The 25,646-nt window shown below is 37.2% G+C and overlaps 1 protein-coding gene and 1 long non-coding RNA gene across 18 annotated transcripts; one reads left to right on the top strand and one right to left on the bottom strand.

Annotated features, from left to right (window-relative positions):
- The first annotated feature begins 11,021 nt into the window (after positions 1 to 11,021).
- LOC116187601 (3-hydroxyisobutyryl-CoA hydrolase-like protein 2, mitochondrial) lies at positions 11,022 to 21,760 on the top strand. 17 transcript variants are annotated; one of them, XM_031516425.1, is made up of 17 exons: positions 13,964 to 15,181; positions 15,855 to 15,971; positions 16,080 to 16,267; positions 16,409 to 16,566; positions 16,686 to 17,121; positions 17,245 to 17,912; positions 18,019 to 18,082; positions 18,349 to 18,391; positions 19,091 to 19,174; positions 19,652 to 19,711; positions 20,216 to 20,301; positions 20,392 to 20,513; positions 20,617 to 20,677; positions 20,844 to 20,939; positions 21,028 to 21,129; positions 21,217 to 21,258; positions 21,360 to 21,760. In XM_031516425.1, exons 10-17 carry the CDS (start codon positions 19,693 to 19,695, stop codon positions 21,477 to 21,479), a joined length of 648 nt encoding a protein of 215 aa, XP_031372285.1. In that variant the 5' UTR covers positions 13,964 to 15,181; positions 15,855 to 15,971; positions 16,080 to 16,267; positions 16,409 to 16,566; positions 16,686 to 17,121; positions 17,245 to 17,912; positions 18,019 to 18,082; positions 18,349 to 18,391; positions 19,091 to 19,174; positions 19,652 to 19,692; the 3' UTR covers positions 21,480 to 21,760. The 17 variants fall into 17 exon arrangements, 5 of the variants coding, with proteins under 5 accessions (XP_031372285.1, XP_031372282.1, XP_031372283.1 ...); XM_031516422.1 differs by having other exon boundaries at positions 19,620 to 19,711; XM_031516423.1 differs by having other exon boundaries at positions 18,349 to 18,428.
- Positions 21,761 to 22,119: 359 nt separating this feature from the next.
- LOC116188632 lies at positions 22,120 to 23,200 on the bottom strand. The gene is made up of 3 exons (XR_004152276.1): positions 22,878 to 23,200; positions 22,603 to 22,671; positions 22,120 to 22,484 (listed from the first exon to the last, which is right to left on the bottom strand). It is a non-coding gene; the product is annotated as an uncharacterized LOC116188632 (long non-coding RNA).
- Positions 23,201 to 25,646: the final 2,446 nt, after the last annotated feature.

Genomic DNA, 25,646 nt, shown 5'->3' with positions numbered 1-25,646 from the left:
TCGATTTATTTTCTTCCAGTTACGCATTTATTATTATCTATAAATATCTTTTCGGCGTGTACCATTTCATATACGGAAAATTGACTAGTCCAACAAATCCTCCTACTAAAGAGTAAAACTCTCATTTGAACTAAGTTATCACACATGAAGCATTTGTTATCCCGAAATGAAGTAACTAACGATAATGGGAGTTCAACAACTGTCAAATATGCTGATTTCAACTATGTTATCTCATATTACACATTAGTTGACACTAAGTGATATAAATAGTGATAACCACTGTTCAAGTGGTGATAAACGGGCAAATTTGAAATAAGTTATCACCTATTATGCATCGATTATTATTGAATAAGTAAATAGTGATAGCAGGAGTTCATCATGTGGTAACTAGGCCAATTTGAAATTAGTTATCACATATTACAAGTTAGTTACCTAAAAATTATGTAAATAGTGATAACAACTATTCAACTTGTGATAAAATTTAAACTAAGTTATCACCTATTGTGCACCGGTTATCATTGAATAAGTAAATAGTGATACGGTGAGTTCATCAGGTAATAACTAGGCAAATTTAAACTAAGTTACCACAAATTACAAATGAATTATCTCAAAATTATGTAAATTGTGATAACAAATATTCAACTTGTGATAAATGGGCTAATTTGAACTAAGTTATCACCTATTATGCATCCGTTATCATTGAATAACTAAATAATGATAACGGGAGTTCATCAAGGAATAACTAGGCTGATTTGACCTAAGTTATCACATATTACAAATTAGTTATCTCAAAATTATGTAAATAGTGATAATAACTGTTCAACTTGTGATAAATGGGCAAGTTTGAACTAAGTTATCACCCATTATGCACCGGTTATCATTGATAAAGTAAATAGTGATAACGAGAGTTCATCAAGTGATAAATAGGCAAATTTGAACTAAGTTATCACATATTACAAATTAGTTATCTCAAAATTATTTAAATTGTGATAACAAATGTGCAACTCGTGATAAATGGGCTAATTTGAACTAAGTTATCATCTATTATGTTCGGTTATTATTGAATAAGTAAATAGTGATAATGAGAGTTCATTAGGTGATAACTAGGCCAATTTGAACCAAGTTATCATATATTACAAACTGGTTATCTCAAAATTATATAAATAGTGATGACAACTGTTCAACTTGTGATAAGTGAGCCAATTTAAACTATGTTATCACTTGTTATGCACCGATTATCATTGAATAAGTAAATAGTGATAACATGAGTTCACTGGATAAAACTAGGCCAATTTCTACTAAGTTATCTCATTACAAATTAGTAATCTCAAAATTATGTAAATTGTGATAACTAGTGTTCACACTTTTTCTCATAATTCAACAACACAATCATTATAAACCAATTAAAATTAAAACTCAACTCTACTTAACTCTAAAACCAAACACATATTTAGAAATCACAATACTTCAGATATAAATGAAGTGCTGTACTTAACCCACTTTTAGTTATTACCATCAGACTATGCATGTAATAAAAAAATACTAAATGTTTGAGCTAAAATCACCAACTATTTGAAAACTGTAGTCCTTCAAGAATGAATGAAGTGTCGAAACTTGATTGACTTACTTCTAATTGTGAAGATTAGTATATATTTGCATGTACTTTTCACAATACTAAATGCCTAACTGAAATACTAATATTTGAAAACTTTAGTACTTCAATTGCTAACAATGTACTAAAATTAATCTAATTTTTGTATTTATAGTTATGAATGTTAGTATTTAGATATAAGTTTGAAGTATTTAACGATTAAGCTGAAATACTAAATACATGAAAAATGCATTACTTCAAATAGTAATAATTCAAATTTTAGTACTTTCAGCTAGATGGTTAGTATTCAAGCATATTTGCTAAATAACTAAGCCCCTGAATTAAGAGAATTAAATATTTGAAAATTTTAATAACTTCCAACCAGTACAATTATTTGTTGTTCTCCTAATCAAATTTATCTTTATACGACCGACCCATTCAGACTAAGCTCCCTCCTCATCTTGCTGACCAGTGTTTGAATTCGCAATCGCCATGGGCAGCCTTCAATTCTTCCATCATAAACAAAGCTACACTTAACTCCAATTCCAGCGTGACAGAGGACCACCTCTTCTGCTTAATGAGCTTCAAGCCTTCATCAACTGCCAAGGCCTCTGCCCACTTCTGCTGTTGCTGCAAAAATCGTCTTCCCCACTCCCCGTATAATTAATGCGTCCCTCTCAGTACGTATTTCTTGCGATCAAACCGATCCCTGTTTCTTTCATTTGCACCGAGACGGTCACATCACAATTCACTTTCACCTCCCCAGGCAAAACCACCCTTCCCTTTAATAGCACCATCAGTAAGTAGGCGAACTCCTGTTGACATTCTTAGAGCTCGAAGCACACCTTTTCTGCTTTATTTGATGGAAATTCACTGGACATAAAAAGGCCAACCTCCTTGTAACACCAAGAGGGTCGGCCAGTCTTCCCCGTTCTCTCAACAGACCAAAATAATATAGATAAAAAATAAAAAATAAATCAACACATCAATCACAGGAAAAAAAAAATATCGGTAAACCGGGCTGGGGGAGCCATGGTTGCCGGCTGCCTCAGGGGCTTGCCAGCCACAGCCCCACCCCATAAGTGGGTCGGGATCTAAACATTGAGATCCCGACCCAGGGGTAGGGCTGTCGCCGGCAACCACCACCCCCGTTCAAGGTCACCCGTGTGCCCAGAGGCCGTCAGCGACCTCGGCCGGTGTGGTGCCGGCCACTGGCGATAGTCCCAACCCCTCTGCCTTACGCCTTTTTTATATATATAAATAATTTCGTTTATTGTTATTAATATAAGGTTGACCGGCCGCACCGCCTATAGCAGGTCACCCAGAAATTAAAAAGGACAAAAACGAGTTATGATGACACAATGTCATCCTTAAAAGACCGTCAAAGAGAAATTCTCATTTAGCCATGTCTGATTCTAAGGTGACTCCTAAAAAAATATTATATAGAACTTCAATCTCTTTTCATAAATACAATAAATTTGGATTTGGATTAGGTTGGAGGGCCTTTACGAGAACATGTCCTTATTCTTAAATACATATTTTAAATTCATATTATATTTGTCTCAATAAATTTATCATATTCTCAGTAATACAAACACTTAAATACACTTAATTTTTTTTTGTAGTTTTTCCACTAAAAACATATTTCCAAAAAATAATATATCATTTATATTTTTATTTTTTGAAAGGATCACATATTACTTATAATATATATATTAATTTTCTACTTTTATTTGAATGATTATTTTTTAAAATTTACTAAATTTCTCAATCTTTCTTAAGAAAACCTTTTATATAAAACTAACATATAATTTATCATATTTATTTACTCAATCGAATGGGTAATGCACTTTGACATTCTCATTAACTAATTGAAATTTTTATTAGAAAAAATATATATCCTTAAATGCATACACGTATTTTATGATTATAAGTTAATGTAATTTTTGACAATGTAACATTAACAAAAATAAATAACATCTAAAAATTATTTTGTAAGCCCCTGCATCGCACGAGTCAAGTAACCTTGTAATATTAATGTTATAGTTTCAATTTACGCCCAATTCTTTTCTGAGTTTATTAACATGGTATATTCTGAAAACACTTTCTCACGGCTAATTGTTCTGTTTATACAATAATTGTGTTTATACATGTCTTAATCTCATTGGGTCTTAAAATATACCTACAATAAATCTATTATATATAATTATTTTAGGTTCTTCCGCAACACGAGAATCCTCATGAGTTTTCCCTCTGCTTATGATTGAATGACCATTCACTTCCCTTATATCAATGCATTATGTGATTACCCAGATGAATTTATTACTTAATAGATAATGAATCAAAATCGAGATGGAGAAGTTACTTCTAAGTTTTATCCTATCAATCTTAAGTATTAATTAAAATTATAAAACGCAACACGCGCTGGTTACTTGACCGTTGCGTACTTTTGGAAACTGAAGGAGCTGCAATCACGCAAAACGATAAGACTAATTTAAGACATTTGCAATTCGCGAGTTACCATATCTTCCAACAAAAATGAGTAATATTATGATGTTGAGGGCTTCGATGAAGGCAAAGGGACTGCACTTCAAATCTTACTCGAGCATGGGCGATATCCATTGTTATAGATAATCCTCCCCAATTCTAATTTAGATGATAGTTAATGTGATTCACGGGCGAATGGAACCATCCTTCACCCATGAGTATAATATTATGTCTAATAATATATAAGAATTCAATTATCATCCAAATATAATATTTTGTGTAGAGCATACATAATATTATTATAGGTAAATTGCACTGGTGGTCCAAAATATTTTACAAATGTTTCATTATGGTCCAAAAAGTTTTTTTCGCTACATGATGGTACAAAATGTTTCAAAGTTGTTTCATGATGGTATATACCGTTAATTGACCCTGACGCCGTTAACATTTTGTTGACGTGGCGCGTCCTATGTGTCACTTTTGTTACGTGGAACCAATCATAGTGCGCCACGTCATTTAAGAGAAAATAAATTTTAAAAAGTAAAAAAATACAAAAAATAATTAAAAAAATACAAAAAAAGAGTAAATTTTTTTTAAAAAAATAAAAATATATTTTAAAATTTTGAAAATTATTTTTTTAAAATATAATTTTTTTAAACTATTTTTTTAAAAATATAAAAAATAATAATAAATACAAAAAAAGTAAAATTTAGAAAAAAATTAAAAATTTATTTTAAAATTTTGAAAATTTTAAAATTATTTTTAAAAAATTTAAAAAATTTTTTTTTTTTTTTTTTTCTTTTTTCTTTTTCCTTTTCCCTCCTTTTCTCCCCTCTTTCCTCTTTCCTCTTCCCCTTCTTTTCCCTTTCCTCTTTTCTTTTCCCTTTTAAATTAAAATTTTAAAATTATTTTTAAAAGTTTTTAAAATTTTTTGGCCACGTCAGCAAGGAGGTGATATGTGGTAGCCACGTCAGCGTCGGCTTGACGGCGTCAAGCTCGAGTTGACGGTTTGTACCATCATGAAACAACTTTGAAACATTTTGTACTATCATGTAGCGAAAAAAACTTTTTGGACCATAATGAAACATTTGTAAAATATTTTGGGCCACCAGTACAATTTACCATATTATTATACATCTATGCACTATAAAAAATTTAAAAAACCTCAAAAATCAAGAAAATAATTACTGGTCCCTTAGATCTATATCTATATTTTTAAAACAATTAAAAATTTGAAAATTCATTTTCCAGTAAATGCACAATCGAGAAAATAATGATCGGTCCCACAAACTATATTTATTCTGCTTAAAAAAACAAAAAAAAACTAAAAACTTCTTTTTTTAAAAAATTTCAAAAAATCAAAAAAATAATGATCAATACCACGAATCTATATTTATATATTTCAAATTTTTTAAAAAGAAAGTTATTTTTTAAGAAATAATTAAAAATTCGAGAAAATTTCATTCAAAAACCGAGCGTTTTGAGTTATTTGACTGGACCCACTACAACTTTAGTTTATGTTATATATAGATTATGGGGAAGATGACACTAGTGGTCCTAAAAGTTTCCCTAAAATAAACTTTTAGGACCACTAGTGTCATTTTCCCATAGATTATGTAACGTGATTGATGTCAGCTAATGTGATTGTTTGCTCATAAGATTTATATTGCATCAATCTACCCTTGTGTGATTCCATTCTTTCTCTGGACCCCACTACTAATAAAGATATTCAATTTTTAAAATATTCCATATACGTAGCCATGAGATCGTTGGATACGACGGAATAGAAATGAGGATCTGATCGACCGCTGATCTGACAGAATATAAAACATACATCTAGACCGCTGATCTAGAGGGATACATTGAACGTCTAAACTGCTGATCAGACGAGATACAAAATGGTTATCTAGACCACTGATTCGACATGATATAAAATGAATGTCTAGACTCCTACTACTGAAGGATAATTGGCAGCCACCGCTGATGAGATATTAATATGGGGAGTTAAGGATATGTTGATTCAAATTTGCATGGTCACGATACCGTCTCAATTCTATCGCGAGGAAATGTAACCTTATGGCTATTTGTTTGACTGCATTGAAGTGATTGTGATATTAAAAAGCTTATTGTGATGGGATGAACTTGGTTTTGAGTACTTATCTGATGATATTGAACAGTGGTGGAGTGGTTGTAGCACTATAAGAATTTGTGTGCGGACAGATATAGTGGTCGAAAGCTTGTTGGAAAACTTGATTTTCCAATGAACTTTTGACAAACTTTTGATGAATGAGACCACGTAGGAAAACCTTGGTTGTAACATGCTTCACATCTTACTGAAAAATGTTTTTGTCGGTAATTATTGGCGAAAATCTTAGTCGAAATGTAGTCAAAAGTTCGTCGGTAGTTACTAACAAATTACCGACAAAGATTTTGTTCGTACTTACCAACAAATTTTCGATAAAAAGTTAAATCTGTAATTATCAATGAAATTCCATCAGAAAATATTGACAAAAATATCTGATAAGATTCCATTGAAAATTTTGTCGGAAATTACCGAGGAACTTTTTTGACGGAATCTCGTCGATAAGTTCCTCAGTAATTTCAGATGGATTTTACTGACACCACTTTGTCGGTAATTGGTGTGAATTTACCGACTGAACTACTCTATTAGAAATTTTCATTGATATTCCAATATCTTTTGTAGCGTAAGAGTTGAGTTCTGTGTGTGTTGTTATTAGAACTTGAGTCTTGTAACTAGTAAGCATTGGCATATAATGTATTAATATATCTATATATATATATATATATATATATATTAGTCGGTGTTGCATTATCTTTAAACTATAATATTGTATGATTACATATATTTGGATGTTTTAGAATTAATATTTATCATATAGCTTTTTTTTTTTAACGAAGGTGTCCAGGACATGTAAGTTCGACACAAGTTGTGCAGTTGTCACTAAAGGGAGTATTCTCCTGTATGGTTTCCGGAGTGACTCGAATCTGGGTCTTCACCAAGGAAGTTGTACCATTTAACCACAAGGTTAGCCCTGTAAAGTTTATATAGTTCATTTTACTATGAAATTTTGTGTTCACCAAGATACAACTCACATCTTGCATACTATTTTTTTTTTCCACATAAGCTTCTAGCTGCATTGGGGAAACAATTTTAACAATGGGGATCTGCATGAAGGACAATTAACAAGCCCTTCATAACTTAATGGTACTTAAACCATGTATAGAATTTTTATAAGTATGTTACAACCTGGAAGATTTTGTATAGCTGCTCATGGGATTTATAAGAAATATGCTATACTTATCACTGTATAGATCGGTAGTTTCTTTATATATATGTATATGGCTGATCATGTAGGAAATATTATAATCTATTTGGCACGTTGATATTTGATTTGGATAATTAAGAATTTCAGGAGAAATATTGCTGAAATTTTGGGTCATGACAAAAGCTATGATATAGTTTGTTTATACCAATTTTTTCGTCCATCATTACCATTCACTTGTGTGGCACATTTGGTTGAACAAGCATCAGATAAGAATCATTACTTATCAATTCGATATATGCGATATTTGTCTCGCAGGCGACCTCGTTGAATGGACAGTCAATTAGTAAACACTGCATGGAGGCTCCAGCACAGGATCATCTGCTGTTGCTTGTGGTGTTGTTATGTCGCCAGTAAGAGCCTTTTATCTTAAATATAAAGAATTTATTTTATACAATATATTTTATAGCCGAATTCTCTCAGCCTGCTGCAGGTCGCATATTAGTAGGAGTCTTATTCTGTTGCAAGTGTGTTGGTAGCTATTTTTAATCTGAACCATGTATGCTGACAGATATGTTGGTATCTTAAGGCGCATTTGCGAATTTGCATTTTGTTATGCTTGACAATGAACTTGGTATTCCAACAAAAACATAAAGATAAAGTTATTACGATTTAATTAATGGATTATTATGCTGTGTCCTTATCTGTTATGTGCTTGGATATATGATTTACCCTAAACCAATTGGAACCTGGCAAGTGAATTATATGGGTAGTTCCTACAAAGATTGAGTAGGTGCTAATCCATACATTAATGCTCTAAGAACTTATCTTTCCGCTCATGATGCCATTATGTACATAGGTCTCGAACGACGAAGGGGAGGTATCTTGTGTGCACATGTATAATGCCTCTTAAAATAGGTGCTAATCCATATCCATCAAATTCTCGTCTCTATTTCCCCCATTTATGAAACTGTGTGAGCATTTTTTTTTTGTCGAGTCTCTTCTTGAACTTGGCTTACTGATATGATTTAGACCATAAAATTTGATTATATACATAAGGAAACTATAGCCATTTGATGGGTTTAAAATTAAAATTTTCAGAGTCTGACTCCCTTGCTTCATGCTTGGGATTACACTTTCGATTGATAGTCCGTATCAGTTCACCTCGTCCAGCAAAAATAACAAATGCCTGTAAGATTGTGAGACCCGGAACCTCCTTTTTTTTTTTTGTATCATGATATCCTGAAACCCATCGGATCTCAACTAATCCAGTTCGAGTTGAGTCGGCCAACTAAGGGGATAAACCTCTTATAACGTGGATTTTCTCAATTTACAAGACTCGAACATGAGACCTTGTATAAGAAGAACAAATGCCGACCTTGCATAAGAAGAACAAATGCCGAATTGCTTGACCTAACCCATGTTGGTTCGAGACTCGGTATTTTTACACACATGCATACAGTTAGAAGTACACACACATATATATAGTATGCATATATTTTTATTGATGGCATTCACACACATGGACACGCGTATATAGTATATATTCATTTTAGGTGCATTGACAAAAATAAAAAAAAATAATTACCATTTAATGGGCTGACCAGGTTCAAATTAGATTAATCAGAGCCTATTTGACTTCTGGATACATGGTACACACTGAAAATAAATAAATAAATATATAAATAAAATACATATAGCATGCATAAGTCATTGGGCTGGTCTAAGAATATGAGTTGAGACCGTTAGGCCCACAAGGCCCTTAAATTTCTTCTTCAGCCCATTATTTTCCACCGCCTTCCATTTCATTTTTTTTTTATTTGTTTCTATGTTGGTGGGTTTTGGTGCGTTCGAAGAAAAAGAGAGCGAGAGAGAGAGAGAGGATGGGAGTGAGCAAGGCTAACACTATGTTTGGATATGGTTCAGTTCATTATGGGAAGGGGAGGGAAAGGGAGGGTAAAAATTAACCTTGTTTGGGTATAGCCTCATAAGGGGAAATGAAGGGAAGGAAAGGGAATGGAAAAATTAGCCTTATTTGAAAATTTTGTAATGGACGAGTTTTTTATTATTATTTTTCACCTGGAGTTGAAAGAAAATTGGGGTCTGGAGGGGAATCAAGTAAATAATTCCCCCTTATTCTCCTTCTCCTTTTATCCCCCCCATTCCCCCCACCCCAAAAAAGCAAAACAGAGTGTCAGAGCTCAGGAGTGCTCACGGTAGAGGAAGAAGATGAGCAAGATGGGAAGGGTAAGATGAGAGGCTGCAGAATTGAACTAAAGGTAATTCCAACGGGAAAGAGGTCCCGAACTTAGTTAGGTTGTGGCTGTGGGGTATGTAATTGATTTTATTTAAGCTTCATTTATTAAATTGCTACTCTTGTGAATTTGGAAGTTGGGTTAGTCGGATTGATGGTGAAGGGAGAGGGTAAAGCTTACAGACCCATTTAGATTATTGATGTTTTGGGTACAGGTTACTAAGCTCAGAGTCTCGAGGACACCATTTTATTCAATTGTGTCTTGTTCTTGGTGATTTGAGGGAGAATAGGGCTAAACTTGAGTTTGGAAGTGTTAATGTTAGTTTTTCTTTTGAGATGGAAAATCTAATATCACAAGCATGTACACTTAGGCCGTTGTATTGTGTGTTATTTGATTTTTATGCTTATAATTAGTATGGGTTATTGGGAACTGCGTTTGTACCCGGAATGATCGACCCAATGAAATATTTTTGGATATTTGATTAGTAGTTTATTTCATTGTGAAATAATGCATATATATATATATATACATATAATTATATGGGTTAATTTGGGAAAATATTATAAAAAAATTGCAACTGAGGATTTGATTGTGGATATGTTGAGTAAGAGGATGTTGCGATATGATTGAGTGTGCTGGTAATGTTGAGTAAGAGGATGTTGCGATATGATTGAGTGTGCTGGTAATGTTGTTTGATTGTAACCATTGTACCGCTATAACCGACGGAATATAAATATGGGCCTGCTTGATCGCTGGACCCGACGAAATATAAATGATGGTAAACTCTTACTAGTCAAAGATTAATAGGCGATCCCGCTTATGAGATATGGAGAGAGGTAGTTGAATTGATTGAGATTGAGGGGTCATATTATCGTCATAACTCTGTTGTGGGGATTGCGACCTATGACTATATTGTTGATTGTGTTATAGAATGTTTGTTTGAAATTGATTGTCCGAAGTTAGTGTGATAATGGAAAGCTTGTAATGGTTACCACAACTTTATGAAGTTATTCCGCTATTGTTAAATCTGATGTGATGGTATGAACTTGAATTAAATCAATATTTGCTTGATTTGTGAGTGATATTGTTATTGAATCATGTGTAATGGTTGGAAGAATTGAGGTTAGGTCTATCATTCGGGGAGCACGTTGATTAATCTTAATTAGGTGCTAATTATGTTGATTAATCACCTTTCTTGTGTAATAAGGCCTAATTGTGGCAAATTCGTTTAATTCGTACGTCAATTGATGCGTGGAGCTCTTGATTGTATGAATGATGATGGAGGTCGAGTGGTTAGTGTCCGATTGAGCTCTTTATTTCTTTATTTCTAACACGGTTAAGTCAGTAAAATATACTGAGATATGAATATTAATCCAATCGATTCCCCTAACCATCCTCAGTACCCTCTACTCCAATTCAATAATCCCACTCTCCATATACTTCTGAATCCATAACAGAAAGAATATTATGAATTAAATTAAGCTCAAACAAGAGGAATTAGCAACATCCCGAATATGCCCACAACCAATTAAGCATAAGTTAAACTGAGAACGGCTTCCAACTCCCAGCCTCGCTAACCCTACTGCCAGGTTCTTCCCCGACTCTCTCTAGTCCATTCAGCTATAATCCAAACTCTCCATCGCCTCTTGGCGAGCTGCCGTGCCAACGCCATCTCTCTCAGCGAACAACTCTCTCTCTCTCTCTCTCTCTCTCTCCCCTCTATCTTCTCGTTTTTTCTGCTCGAGCAGAGCAAAGAACCAATACCACTCAATAAAATAAAATTAAAGAGATATAGAAATACCGGATCTCACAATTTCCATTGCCGAGAGCTCAAAGTTCTCTCTCTGTGATCATCTCCTTCCGTTGACTTCCAATCTGTTGTGAGAAACCATGGCCGAGCTGATTCTGGGGAGCGTTGTGGATTCCATCACTGGGCAGCTAGCTTCCCTTGTCTCCCGGGAGATTGGATTGGCAAGTGGTGTCAAAGCTGAGCTCGGGAAACTCCAAGATACCATCGCTGCTATCAGTGCCCTGCTTCGTGAGGCAGAAAAAAGACAAGTCGAGGCTGAGGATGTGAAGGACTGGCTCAAAAGGTTGAAAGATGTGGTTTACGATGCCGATGACCTGCTTGATGACTTCTCCACGGAGGCCCTGCGACGTCAGAGAGCGACGGGAAGAGGTAAGCGGATCCTCTATGAGGTGCTTATATTCTTCTCCTCGTCTAACCAGCTGATTTACGCCAGTAAGATGGCTCATCGAGTCATGGAGATCAGGGGGAGGATTGACGCCATTAAGAGTGATAAGTTGGATTGCAATGTCGGGGAAAACAATAATCTCGCGAGTTTTGTGGAGAACCGACCTAGACCGGAAACCTATCCATTTGACTCGGAACCATACGTGATTGGAAGAAAAAATGCCAAGAAGGAAGTTGTCCAGTTCTTGCTCAATCCTGATTTTGAGGAGAATGTTTCCATTCTCGCAATAGTAGGTGTTGGAGGCTTAGGGAAGACGACTCTAGCAAGACTCGTATTCAACGATGAAAGTATCCAGGAATATTTCGAGCTGAAGCTCTGGGTTTGTGTGTCAACCAATTTCTGTGTGGAGGATATTCTAAGAAAGATAAAACGAGAATGTACTTCTGGAAAAGATCTCACAAGTATGAATGTGGTGGGCTCGCAAAAAGTGCTGGGAGAAGAGCTACAAAAAAAGAAGTATCTACTCGTGCTGGACGATGTATGGAATGAAAATCGGTGTGAGTGGTTGAAACTGGAACAATTCCTTGTGAATAGTGCAAGAGGAAGTAAGATATTGGTGACCACTCGTTCTCGCCGCGGGGCCACAACTATGACTCGAACCTTTTATGAATTGAATGACTTGCCTGAGCATGAGTCGCTGAAACTGCTAATGCGAATGGCAATGAAGCAAGAACATGAGTGGAGGAATCAAAATTTAGAAACGATCGCAAAAGAGATTCTAAAAAAATGTGTTGGAGTTCCCCTTGCAATTATGACCATTGGGCGATTGTTATTGTTCTTGAGAAATACCGAAGAGGAATGGTTGAACTTCAAAAATAATGATTTTTCAAGAATAGATCAAAAGGAAGGTGACATCATGCCATCGCTTAAGCTGAGCTATGATTTTCTGCCATCGCATTTGAAACAGTGTTTTGCTTACTGCAGCCTGTTTCCAAAAGATTATGAGCTGGATCCACTTGAGCTCATAAATATTTGGATGGCACAAGGGTTTATCGGGCCCCTAGGCAATAAGAAAACCGTCGAAGCAGTAGGTCATGATTATTTCATGGAGCAGCTTTCGAGATCCTTTTTTCAGGACATCGAAGAAGATAATTGTGGGAACATCGTGAGATGCAAGATGCATGATTTGATGCATGACCTTGCACAGTCAGTTGCGGGAGATATTTGCATCACCATTGATAGCTCACATGCGAAAAGCTTGCCGAAAGGTGCTCGCCATGTATCTATTACGTTTGATTTGGACGAGATTAAAGGGTTTGAGAGAGACCAAAGAATAAGGTCCCTATTTCTTATGGTTGAAAAGAGAATTCTGATTGCTCTTCTAGAGGTTTCGTGTTTTAGAAATCTTCGGGCGCTACGTATTCGTGCTGTCAACATAAAGGCGATATCAAAGTCTATCGGTAAACTGAAGCATTTGAGGAGCCTTGATCTCTCAGAGAATTATAAGTTAACTTCTCTTCCGAATTCTATTAGCAGGTTGTGCAACTTGGAGATCCTTAATCTTAGTGGTTGTTTCTGGCTAGAAGGATTACCGAGAGGCATTACAAAGTTAGTGAATTTAAGGCAGCTTGATCTGATTGATTGTCATGCGTTAACACATATGCCAAGGGGAATTGGAAAGTTGACTAGTCTGCAAATGTTGAATGTATTCGTGGTGGGGAAGAAATCGAACAAAAATGCTGCAAGGTTGAATGAGTTGAGCAGACTTGCCGGAATATTATTGAGGAATAAACAACTGCGTATTGAAGGCTTGGAAAATGTGGAAAGTATTTCGAACGAGGAGGATGCTTCATTCTCAGTGGAGAAGTTTGCTATTCAAGAGTTGGGACTACATTGGGGGTGGGCCCCTCACGGAGTTAGGGCCAATGAAGAGGTTTTAGAGAGACTGCGACCCCATCGATATATTAAAGGATTGGATATAGTTGGATACGATGGTTTCAGGCTTTCATCCTGGCTTTCTCAACTGCATGATCTTGTCGAGATTCGGATTTCTGCTTGTCGACAATGCAACCATCTACCACCTCTGGATCATCTCCCTTTCCTAAAAAAAATCTGCTTAGAGCGTTAGGATAATTTGGAGTGTGTAGAATTATCGGAGAGTAGTGGGACGCTGCAGTCTTTCTATCCATCCTTAAAGGAAATAGAGCTGCGGGGTTTGAATAAATTCAAGGGATGGGAGAGGAGGAGCAGGAGGGACAACAGAGTTGGACATGAAGAAGATATTCTGGAGGAGGAGGAGGAGGATCATTCTTCTTTATTAATGCTCTGCGGGTTTGCCGACAATGTCAAAATTCGTATAAGTGACTGCCCAGAATTCTCTTACATGCAAGGTGAACAGCTACACATGTCGGTCACCACGATCAAACTTCTGGAACAGTTGTTGAGGAATGCTGCAGACCACTCCGATCCACACACCGGCCACCACCCCACAAATTTCCCCACGTTGGCAGTGCCAAATCCATCCACATCAAAGATGACGTTGATCTCCAAATCTTCTATTCCTGTCTTCTCTCTAACGTCACTTGCCATTGATAGCATGAATGATGCGGACCACTTGCTGATGGAGTTGTTTCAGTCCGTCCCGTCTCTCAAGTCTCTTGCCATCGGTAATTTGTCTCGCCTGAAAGCTCTCTCTGGGAGGGCGATCCTTCGGTACCTACCCGCCCTCGAGAAGCTGGAAATATATAACTGTGAAGAGCTTGATTTATCAATTGAGGATGACGATGAAGATGATGGTTGTGGTGGTGGTGAAGGCATGCACCAATTACAGGGTGGCCATAAGCTTCGCCAAATTATGATCAGAGGCGTTCGGAAGACGAGGTCTTTGCCTGGGTGGTTCCAGTACCTCACCAACCTCCAAGAATTAACGATTATCCATTGCGTTGACTTGAAGTCTCTGCCCAGAAGATTGTTTCTTCAGCTTCTCACCACCCTCGAGTCGTTGTCGCTATGCGACAATCCAGAACTTGACTTGTCGACGACATGGGAGGCGGGAGATCAAGAAGACATGTCTAATTTGCAATTCGGTAAGCTCCGAGAGTTGACTTTCTTGGGGCAACAAATGGAGACTCTCCCGTGGTGGATTCAGCACCTCACTAACCTTGAACACTTAGAAATCTACAACTGCAGCAATCTGAAGGCTTTACCTGCGTGGTTTCCCCAGCTCACCTCACTCCAACATCTTGAAGTTAACGACTGTGGGGAGGAGCTGACGAGAAGGTGCAAAAGGAATACCGGAGAGGACTGGCCTAAGATTTCTCACATCCCACACTTTTTCGTGGCCTGAAGTGTAGTGGCTTCACACTGAAGGTCAGTCAATACATTTGCTTTTAATTTCTTTCTAAATCTAAAATTGCTCCTGCTTGATGTTTGCTCTTATATATCAAATCTTGTGACATGGGTAAATATTTTTTCTATTGAATTATTAATTTTTTTCGGTGTTTACCCGGTATTCAGAAATCCAATGGATCGAACCTCGGACTAATTCAGTCGAGTTAGGTCAGTCCAATGAGGGGTAAAACTCTCTCTATTGGATTTCATCATATTATTATTTTGCTAGAGTCATTCTATGCTTTGTTATATACATGTCTCAAAAAGAAAAAAAAGAAATATGGTATCGGTTTCTTTTATTTTTATTTTTTCACAACCTATCTTGCATAGATTGCGCCACGCTAGATTATTGCCCATTCATCAAACGTGTACATGGAAGTAACAGTCTGTGGGCAGTCTTTTTTGTCATTTTAGTCCTAAAAACGAAAGGCTAACAAGAATCCTTTCAGCCAAGAATTTAAATCTTAAAGCCATAAAGTTACGAATCAAAAGACATGTTCATCCTCTAAAGGATGTGTTTGCTCAGTGCAGATTTTATGAATAAGAGAGCATGTAGTCGAAATTAATATTGCCTTTTCTAACTGAGTATAATTGCGAAAAAGAGAATGCAAAGACGATCCTAGGGTTAAAAATGTTTGTTTCCTGCTTTTAGCTGAAACTCTTAAGCTGCCGAGAGACGTCGAGTGTCGAAGTTCACCTTTTTCAACGGGAAAAATTTAAGATACTCCTTTGCCCTCGTCAATGAAGCCTTTTCTCATTCCTCTGTGAGGTATATTTCGTACATTTGCATATGTGAGGCTAAAAACTTCTTTACTTTAGCTAAACAGTAGTTGAGACAGCATGTTTTTCGACTCATGTTCTGTTTCACGTCCCTCAGGTTTCATGAAGAGGATGCCAATTCCTGTAAGCAGTGGAGATATTATTCTATCACCAGCTCAGATGCCCATCTTCCTAGTCGCATTTGTTAAAGAGGGAGACATTTTTGCAGATTTTTTTTGCAACTTCCAAACTTCAGCATATATGAAGAGAGTTGGATACGTCTTATCTCAAAATCAGCATCTCCAGGTACCGGCTTCATCTTCACTTGGCATCTATAATTTCTTCCAATGAAATTTTCCGGCCGAACAATGTTATTTAGATTTAAGTTCTTTTTTTTTTTCGCACTTTATTTTTTCTCCACTCATCATTCCTTGTCAGTGTATCCAGTTTTGAAGGCACCAGCTTGCCCAACCTGTCAGAGTCCATGATTGAAACTGCCGTTCCGAAACTTATGCGAGTCTGAAATTGTTCAGTTCTCTCCTGGCCATTCACACGTCATGGTTCTGGCCATTCACACGTCATGGTTCATGCAGCAACATTACTATGTGAATTCTCATCCTTATTGATGATGTTCTCGCCATTATGGTCTGCTTTTTCAAATTTTTTCACCAACTGTTTGCTAATGTTTCTCATTGAAATTAATTTCAAATTCTGCATCCTGTAGGCATATATATGAATGGACACTCAAATAAAAGACTCGAGTAACAATGCATGGAGCCTCCATTACGGGATGATTCGAGAGGCTTATGTCTCGGTGAGAGCGTGATTAATTTGGGATTGGTGGCAGGTCCCTTAAATTAATCTCGTACTTTTTGGATCCTTTAGAGAGAAGTGGCTTGGTTTCGCTCGGTATTGGGTTCATCTCCTTAACCCCTTCTTTGAGGGTTAATGCAACAATCAACATCTGCAGTGTTCCCGAACAAATAGATATACTGTTGATTTAGTACGTTTTAGAAGTCCTACTGTGCTAAATCTGATTTTACTGAATTTCCCCAAGGACCATCTTGACACCTGCTCCCCACCGCCACGACCATGTGAACCCCTGAAGGATCAAAACAGGATCAAAAGAGTAGTACTGTGACTGATAAATTCCGTAGAAGGTAAGGCTTCTTCTTCAATGGTCTTATATAAATTCTTCATACTCAGTTTTTTGTCCGTAGCGGATCATCTTATGGTCAGTAGAAGGTGATTTTATCACTCTTTTGGCTTTCACTTTCTGGCAGAAGAAAAAAAGGTCTCGCTAGTTTGGTGGCTTCTGGTGTTCGTGGAGACAAAGCTAGCATGACTCCCCAAACTCGACTGCTCAATGGAAAAAGAGATCTATTGCCGCTGCTCCGAAGCTCTGGAGAGAGAGCGAGACAGAGAGAGTGTGAGATAGAGAGAGCGACAGGGAGGGGCAGAGAGAGAGAGAGAGAGAGAGAGAGAGAGAGAGATGCAGAGCTTGAAGGTTTTGATTACAGGGAGACGTTCAGCTCACAGGTTGGGGTTTCTTGCTCACCGGAGAGGTCTCTCAGCTCAGCCGCATTAAGCTCATTACGACCACTCTGAAGACCAGGCTACTCGCTCTCTCTCCCCGTACCATCTCAGTTTGTTATCTTGCCTAGAAGGGAAGGCCGTCCTCACCTTTTCTGTTTTGTTTTGGCGGCAGGTCTTAGTCGATGGAAGGGCTAGCTCAAGAGCAGCAATCCTCAACAGACCATCTGCTCTGAATGCTCTGACTACTTCGATGGTCTTGTGCTTCAGTTTCCATTCTAACAATTATTCAGTCTTTGTTACTTGTGCCAAACTCGTTCATGGTATGATAATGGGCGTCTTCTTACGGGTCACCCGGTTGAAAAGGCTGTATGAATCATGGGAAGAGAGCCCCGATATTGGTTTTGTGTTAATGAAGGTATCTGCTCATGTTAAAGCTCAATCATTGGCACCATATGTGCATAGTATTTCCTAAATTTTTTTTTTGTACTTGTTTATGAGCTTCTAGTTTGCCTGTTTTGAAGGGTAGTGACAGAGCTTTCTGTTCCGGTGGAGATGCAGTAGCTCTCTATCATTTGCTCAATGAAGGTGAGCCAAGTCTCTAGTGGGATTGAGACTTACTTTGAACTTGTATATTCTCTGCTTGGCATGCAGGTGAAATAAGCTTATATTATCATAAATGAGTTGTTCATTCTGTATTGTCTATACTCTAGCTCTGTAAACCTGTTAATTGGAGTTCATTTGTTCTCCATTCCAGCATAAAAGGTCCAAGATTTAGGATATCGTGAGTTTTACCTTTCTTCATGAATGAAATGTGATTGTGAGTAACATAGTCATATGTTGCCATAATGCAGGAAATATTGAAGAATGCAAGAAGTTTTTCGAGACATTGTATAAGTATGTATACCTGCAAGGGATCTATCTGAAGCCGCATGTATGTATTTCGATTTTGTATTTGTTCTTTTCTGTAAATTTCCTTTTTTGCAGATTTGGAGATACACGATGCCATGGAATCTAAAAGTGAATGTTCATGTGATATAAATTATTATTTGGGACTTGTAAGGTTCTAGAAGTCTTTCATTTCGTAGGATAACTTTCTTGTTTCTTAAGTGTATGGCTAGGAGGGGTATATGCTATTCTGTTACTAGACTATAAGTTCTTCAAACGATTTATTGGTGTGGACCAGTGATGTGTCAAACTGTGGTTACTGAATGAAATTGAGTTTGTGTATGAAAAGAAGGGGCTATTCCATGGTAATTGACCATCTTGACTGTGGCAGACCTTCTCGTTGAAACTACTAGCTGTAGGGTCATCCCATGGTGTTCTCTGTTAGGCTTCAAAATTTGCTTTAATTTATGTATGTAAACTCCAGTTGCAAAAGCAGAGGAAAGTACTTATCAGAATATTTGTAGAGTATTGATTTTTCTTTCGAACTAGAGGAGCCAACCGCTGCCATAGACAAAAGGTCCTCTATTTAAATACTTTGCTCCTCCTCCCTGCCAGTTCTCAGCAAATATAAATTTTTTTCTATAATGGAATATTAATTTGGATACTTTTGTGGGAGCTATTAATGATTGTATAGCCACTATCCTGCAGGTGGCTATCATGGATGGTATTGCCATGGGAAGTGGAGCTGGAATTGCAATTCCAGGAATGTTTCGCTTAGTGACTGATAAAACTGTATGTTTCTAATCTCTCTCAGAATCAAATATCCCCTTACGGCTTTCACTTATTTGTGATCGCCAAGAATTTTATATTCAAGATTAGAATCTTGCTACAATTCTTATGGATTAGAACTATAAGTTGTATGAGGCAGCTAGTTATTTGCATTATTTTTTGCATATAAATGCCATGGTATCTACGGTAAGTAATGCACTGAAGTGAAAGAAATGATTTTAAGCCATAATTTTGAGGTATCGTAGAAGTTTAAATCAGTTGAAATGAACTTTTCAGTATTTATACTCCCATGATAAAATATAATATGACCTGACATACCATTATAGGAAAAGAAAAAAAAAGATTTTACCTCGGCTAATAATGTCTTTATAATCGAAAATCAAGTAATGTTCATTTTGTACTATACTTCCAGTTGTTGCTTCATTCTTCCTTTTCTCATGGATGGTAGGTGATCCGTCTCAATTCATGGAAAGATTGCAGGTTTTTAAGTCATCCTGAGGCTCAATTAGGATTTCATCCTGATGCTTGGGCTTCGTTTAGGTGAGGCATCGCTCTTGTACATAGGATCAATTTTTTGACTGTGTGAAGTTATTGGCTGGCAGCTGCATCCTTCATTCATGGCAGCGTAATTCGCTTCAGCAACCCGATGTCTTATTGGCTGCTGTGATCCTCTGGCCTTGATATCATCAGTTGTGGCATTTTTCCTTGAGTAGCAGTAGGACTGTAGTGTTTTCAAATTGGGAGTTCTTTTATTGTCTGCTCTGAGCCTCTGGCATTGATTCATCTGTTATGGCATCTTTCTCCTGATAGTGTTTGGGCCATTGGGTTTCCAAATAGAAAGTCCTTTTGATTTCTTTCTGCCTTCCCTTTTCTTGTCCCATAAACAAGAGTATGCATGTCCTTAGAAAGTTTCAAGATCGTGCAAGTTTCTCTTTCCGTTTTCTTTTCTAGCTTGAATGTAATTGCTTTTACAAGAAAACCTAGTAAGTGCACTTGGACTAACAGGTAAATTTTTTTCAATTTCTCTTTTCTCCTCCATTGCAGGAGAATATTTAGCTCTAACTGGAGATAAACTTAATGGTGTGGAAATGATTGCCTGTGGCTTGGCCACACACTATGCACTGAATGCTGTATGTCTTGAATCTAACATGCGACTTTACTCCGATGCTTTTCGATTGTTTTGCATCTTCGTTGAATATTGACTTTATGTCCTTCAAAAGAGACTTCCCATGTTGGAGGAACGACTTGGTAAATTGGTCACAGATGATGGATCCGTTATAGAGAAAGCTCTTGCACAATATGGTGATATTGTTTATCCAGACAAAAGGAGTATTATTCGGAAGTAATTCTCAGATTCTTATTCTGATGAATATATTACAAGTACATTTGCTGGCACTATCTGTATTGATTATGTTGCGCTTGTGCATATATTTCTTCTGTAACAGGATTGATGCGATTCATAAATGCTTTTGCCATGGTACCGTTGAGGAGATCATCCATGCACTGGTATTTGATCACTTCCCCTAAATTCCAAACCTATCAGACTATTTCGAGAACAGGTCTATTTCATCTTCTGTAAATAGCAAAGATGTTGAGGACACTAGGTAAAGATGCAAAGTAATTTGTGGAAATTATGTCTTCTTAGTGTTGATTTTTATTTATCTCTGCTCAGGAAAGTGAGGCTGCTGAATCTTATGATGAATACAAAACGACCCTCAAGAAACTGAGAGAGGCTTCTCCGTTGAGTTTAAAAGTTACATTAAGATCCGTGAGTCTAGGAGCTTGATCTCTTCAAGTGTTGGTAGCAGTTGATTCATATTGTTATTATTGACTTTGCTTGTGTGTATGCCATTCAGATTCGTGAAGGGAGGTACGCTACCCCTGACCAGTGTTTGGCTCGTGAATATAGAATATCCCTTGGCACTGTTTCTCAACAGGTTTCTAAGGACTTCTCTGAGGTATGCGATAATATCCCAATTTATACTTATGATCTGAAAATCCATGTCTACGATTTAATTCTATGGAAAATGCTTGCAAACCTGAAGGGGGTTCGAGCACGGCTAATGGACAAGGACTTTGCACCAAAGGTAAGTAATATTTTACCACTTCACGACTAGTTTTCTCTGAAAGTGTGGTATGACTGAAGAGAAGTAATGTTGGTTCGTATTTGACCTGAAATTTTTGGCAGTGGGATCCTCCAAGTTTGGGAAAAGTGGCAGGGGAGATGGTTGATTTCTATTTCTGTACCCTTGAGGAATCGGAGTCGGAACTAGAGCTGCCCCCAGCTCTTCGAGAGCCATCTATCTGAGATAGATCCAGATGGAGAAATCATCTTGCTTTTGTATCTTACTGTTTTCTCTGAGAAAACATGTTCTGGCATTGGCATTTCTGCCGAAGCTTGTGGTTGAGGTTTCAAATTCAATCATAAAATCCTCTCCTGGTCGTAACTTGTTCTCTTGGTAATTTCCTCTCCCTCCCTGTCACTGCTGCAATGTATCTCCTCGAATAGGATTCGATCTTTCAGTGTAAATTATGTTAAACAATAGATTGTGGAAATGGAATCTTTGAACCGGGAATTGTGAGATAGCCTACCAGCAGAGTTGAGTCGGTTTCGATGGATTCGACTTTCCTAGGAAGAGAAGTTGCTGCCTGGGAATGACTTGGAACATGCAGCAACTTCTCAATTAAAATGGAATTAACTTTTCTCATTAGGCTCCTTAAAAGGGGTTTGATTGCAAAGATCAATAGGAGAGCATCCCATCATCACGTGTCGGACTGTTGTCAGTGACGAAATAATAAAAAATTTGTTATATGACAATACACTTGTTATTTAACAAGAAATTTGTTGTTTTTGAACATAAGAAGATATTTACTAAATAATAAAAAATTTACTATTTTGTAAGAAATTTATTATTTTAAATATAATAAGACTCGTATTGATTAATAAATTCACTATTAAATAATAAGAATTTTATTATTTCTTAGAGGATTATTAAAGGCTCACTTTTTAGGAGTTTTCTGATCTAAACACTCCCAATTAAAATACGTACCATCAATAATTAAAATAAACACAAACACGACATGGGCAACACGATCGGGTGGGTCCTCTTAATTAGGAATAGGATTCCGTCTGTGACCATTGAGGGGGCAAGCATCTTCTTTCTTCCCCGGTGGAGTCTCTTTCAAACAGCTACATGTCATCGAGAGTTTCTCGTAGTTTCGCCGCGGAGCCCACACGCATGGGATGCCATGTCCCGATGATATACGGTCGTAATAGCCGGACCACAATTATTGAGATGTCATTTCCTTTGTCCTTCGCAATAATGAAAGCTCGCAGTAGTCAATTATTGATCCCAAAATATCTTATGCATGCACGAGTAAGAAACATAATTGAGAGAAATGGGTCTCGGTGAATTGGCAGTGACCTCTACCTGAGATTAAGAGACTATGTTCCATTTTTGCCAGCGTGACTCACTGTGCCCTCTTTATTTTCCCTTCCCCTACATATATAGGATTGTTGCTGTCAAAAGTGTTTATTGTATGTGTTTTTTTTTTGGTTAGAAAACCCTAGATCGAGCGCGGTATAAATAAAAATTACGGCTTTTAAAATTTTAATTCGATCTCATCAAATACGACCGAGTATAAATCGATCTTCAAATACTTCCCTCGAGATAGATGACAAGAAAACGATCCCTAATGGGTTTACCTTGTCTTACACTTTTAAATTGATCGGATTGCAATAAGCCGTTTTTGTCCACACGAACGGTTACTCGCCAAGAGAATCCTCCACACCGGCCTAGGAACTCCAATCTACGGTCACCAACACGATTGTAACTCCACGGACACGAGGAGGGAACACGGCAGTGAAGGACGGACCACTCGACCGAAGAAGGGCCAAGGAAGGCCGTGGGTGGCCTCTAGTTAGGCTGAGGGGAACGGCCACCTAGGGCTAACTCGGTCGACTTTCTCTCTCGCTCTCTCTTACTTAACGGCTCGGTCGATCGATCTTCGATCAACAAGTTACGCAAGACCACTGCATCTATATATAGAGTCTTGACATAACCCTAAGTTACTAAATAGCAATTATTAATTAATTAATTACTATTAGGTCTTTGCATTATAAGTTATCTAATAACTTGTCACAAGCCATACAAGTAAAAGACCATAATGTCCTTGACTATAGTTTCTACTTATAGGCAATCTATTTAGGAAACTTTTCAAATAAGGAAACTCTCGTATTTCCTCATGAGGAACTCACCCATGAATCGATATCAACTTCAGGATGTGCTAGCACCTCTGCAACCACATTGCAAGTCGTATTCGATAATCGGTCTCCAATTAACTGCCTTAATTAGAATTTATTCAATCTTGGCTTTCACACGTTCTATTGTGTGTGACTTGCTAGGTTCATTACTGAGAGACAATGGGATTAAAACATAAACTCTTTGACATTACCGGAAACTCTTTCCGAAACCAAAAACACAATTTCCAAAATGCCCTTTGTTTCCCAAAGGTCACGAGTGACGCCTAGCAACATACCATAACAATCTTAACAGTAACGAATGTACAACTAATACGCTCTGATGAACCAATGACTATACATCATATGTATGCCTGTCCCTTTACTATAAAATCCCGATCTAACCAAGTCATGGTGAATGCCAAACTCTATAGCTGATCATATGAATCTCTGAATTCCATTCTTAAATTGATATGACTTAAAACATAAACTCTTTCTTGTTTAAACTCATATGCCTTGGTTAAGGACTACTTGATCCAGAATCGAACTCATATCCATAGGATCGTTTCCCTATTTACTCAGGTTAGTAAATCCCGTCTTGGTTGGTCACTTGTCTCTATATACAACTAACTAGGATCACACCTGCCCGATACCCATGCAGAACACAAGCATATATGCAGCAACAAATCCTAATCACCTATATATGAGGCAACCATGCCCTCTTCAGTCTAAGGTCTATGGACAACAGTATACTCTAGATAATGTTCATTGACAATAGTGAAGATACTATGTGAATAATATTTATACGTCACGTTTGATTCATCTATCGCATAAGTGTCCACATGTTTTCCTGAAAACCTTTGTCAGATAGTATGAGACTTACTACTCTATCTTCATTAGTATCTCTACACTAATCACGGATACAGATAGAGGCGACAATCTATCCGGAGAAATAATGTCCAGTTAAGTCTCCTATGATCGTGAACAGTTTAAAGGTATTCTTACTGAACTAATTCGTCACTCATATTCTTAACTCTTTAAGAATGAAACATTCAAAATATCTTAAGGATTTTATTTTAATAAACATAGGCAATATATGAATAATAGAATACACTTCATTACCATAAAAAAAGAATTATTAGAATACATAAACTAGCTCTAAGGTATATCACTAACAATCTTCCACTTGTACTAGATCCACTCAGTACAGTATCTAGGACACATATTCTCAAGATGTTTCTCTAGCTGCTATTGCATCATGGCCTTCGTGAGTGGATCAACAATATTGTCCGTTGAAGCTACTTTCTGCACAGCTACATCGACTTTCCCAATAATTTCCTTGATGATGTGATATCTCCTCTCAATCTATTTGGACTTCTGATGTGACCTCAGTTCCTTTGCTTGAGCGATCGCTTCAGCATTGTCACAGTAAAGTTCTACGGTGACGATATGGAGGGAAGAATACCGAGCTCTGTTACAAACTTTTGAATCCAAACCGCATCCTTCTCTGCATCAGATGTAGCGATATACTCAGTCTCTGTAATGGAATCCGTAGTCGTCTCTTGCTTAGAATTCTTTCAGCTAACTGTACCTCCAGTATTGGTGAATATATAACCGGAGATAGACTTTCTACCATCCACATTAGATTGAAAATCATAACCCGTAAACCCTTCTAGTCTTAGTTCATCTTCTCCATATACTATAACCATATCCTTAGTTCTTCTCAAGTACTTAAGGAGACTCTTGACAGCAATCCAGTGATCAAGTCTTAGATTGGATTGATACCTGCTAGTCACACTAACAGCATACGCGATATTCGGCCTTGCAGACAGCCTAGCATACATTAGGCAACCTATAGCCGAAGCATAAGGCACCTGTGCCATATTCTCTCTCTCCTCAAGAGTCTTGGGAGACATCACTTTGGAGAGATGGGTACCGTGTTTCACTGGGAGCAATCCTCTTATGGAATCTTGCATGTTGAACCTTTTTGCCACCTTATCCAGATACAAGGTTTATGATAGACCTATCAATCTCTTCGGTTTATCTCCATAGATCCGAATACTTAGAATATAGGCTGCTTCTCCCAAATCATACATGGAGAAAGTCTTAGACAACCATACTTTTATAGAAGTAAGCATACCAACATCATTACCCATCAGCAGAATGTCATCCACGTATAATACAAGAAAAGCGATCATGCTCCCACTTGCCTTCTTGTATACACATGGCTTATCT

Source organism: Punica granatum, chromosome 8, assembly GCF_007655135.1.
Source record: "Punica granatum isolate Tunisia-2019 chromosome 8, ASM765513v2, whole genome shotgun sequence".
NCBI lineage: Eukaryota > Viridiplantae > Streptophyta > Magnoliopsida > Myrtales > Lythraceae > Punica > Punica granatum.
The sequence above is the reverse complement of the archived record's forward strand: the minus strand, read 5'-3'. Positions and strand labels throughout refer to the sequence as shown.

What these genes read in the sequence shown, in the direction of transcription:
- LOC116187601 (XM_031516425.1), top strand. An exon ending in TAAAAGTTACATTAAGATCC is followed by an intron (nt 20,940 to 21,027) that starts GTGAGTCTAGGA and finishes TATGCCATTCAG; the next exon opens with ATTCGTGAAGGGAGGTACGC. An exon ending in TTTCTAAGGACTTCTCTGAG is followed by an intron (nt 21,130 to 21,216) that starts GTATGCGATAAT and finishes GCAAACCTGAAG; the next exon opens with GGGGTTCGAGCACGGCTAAT.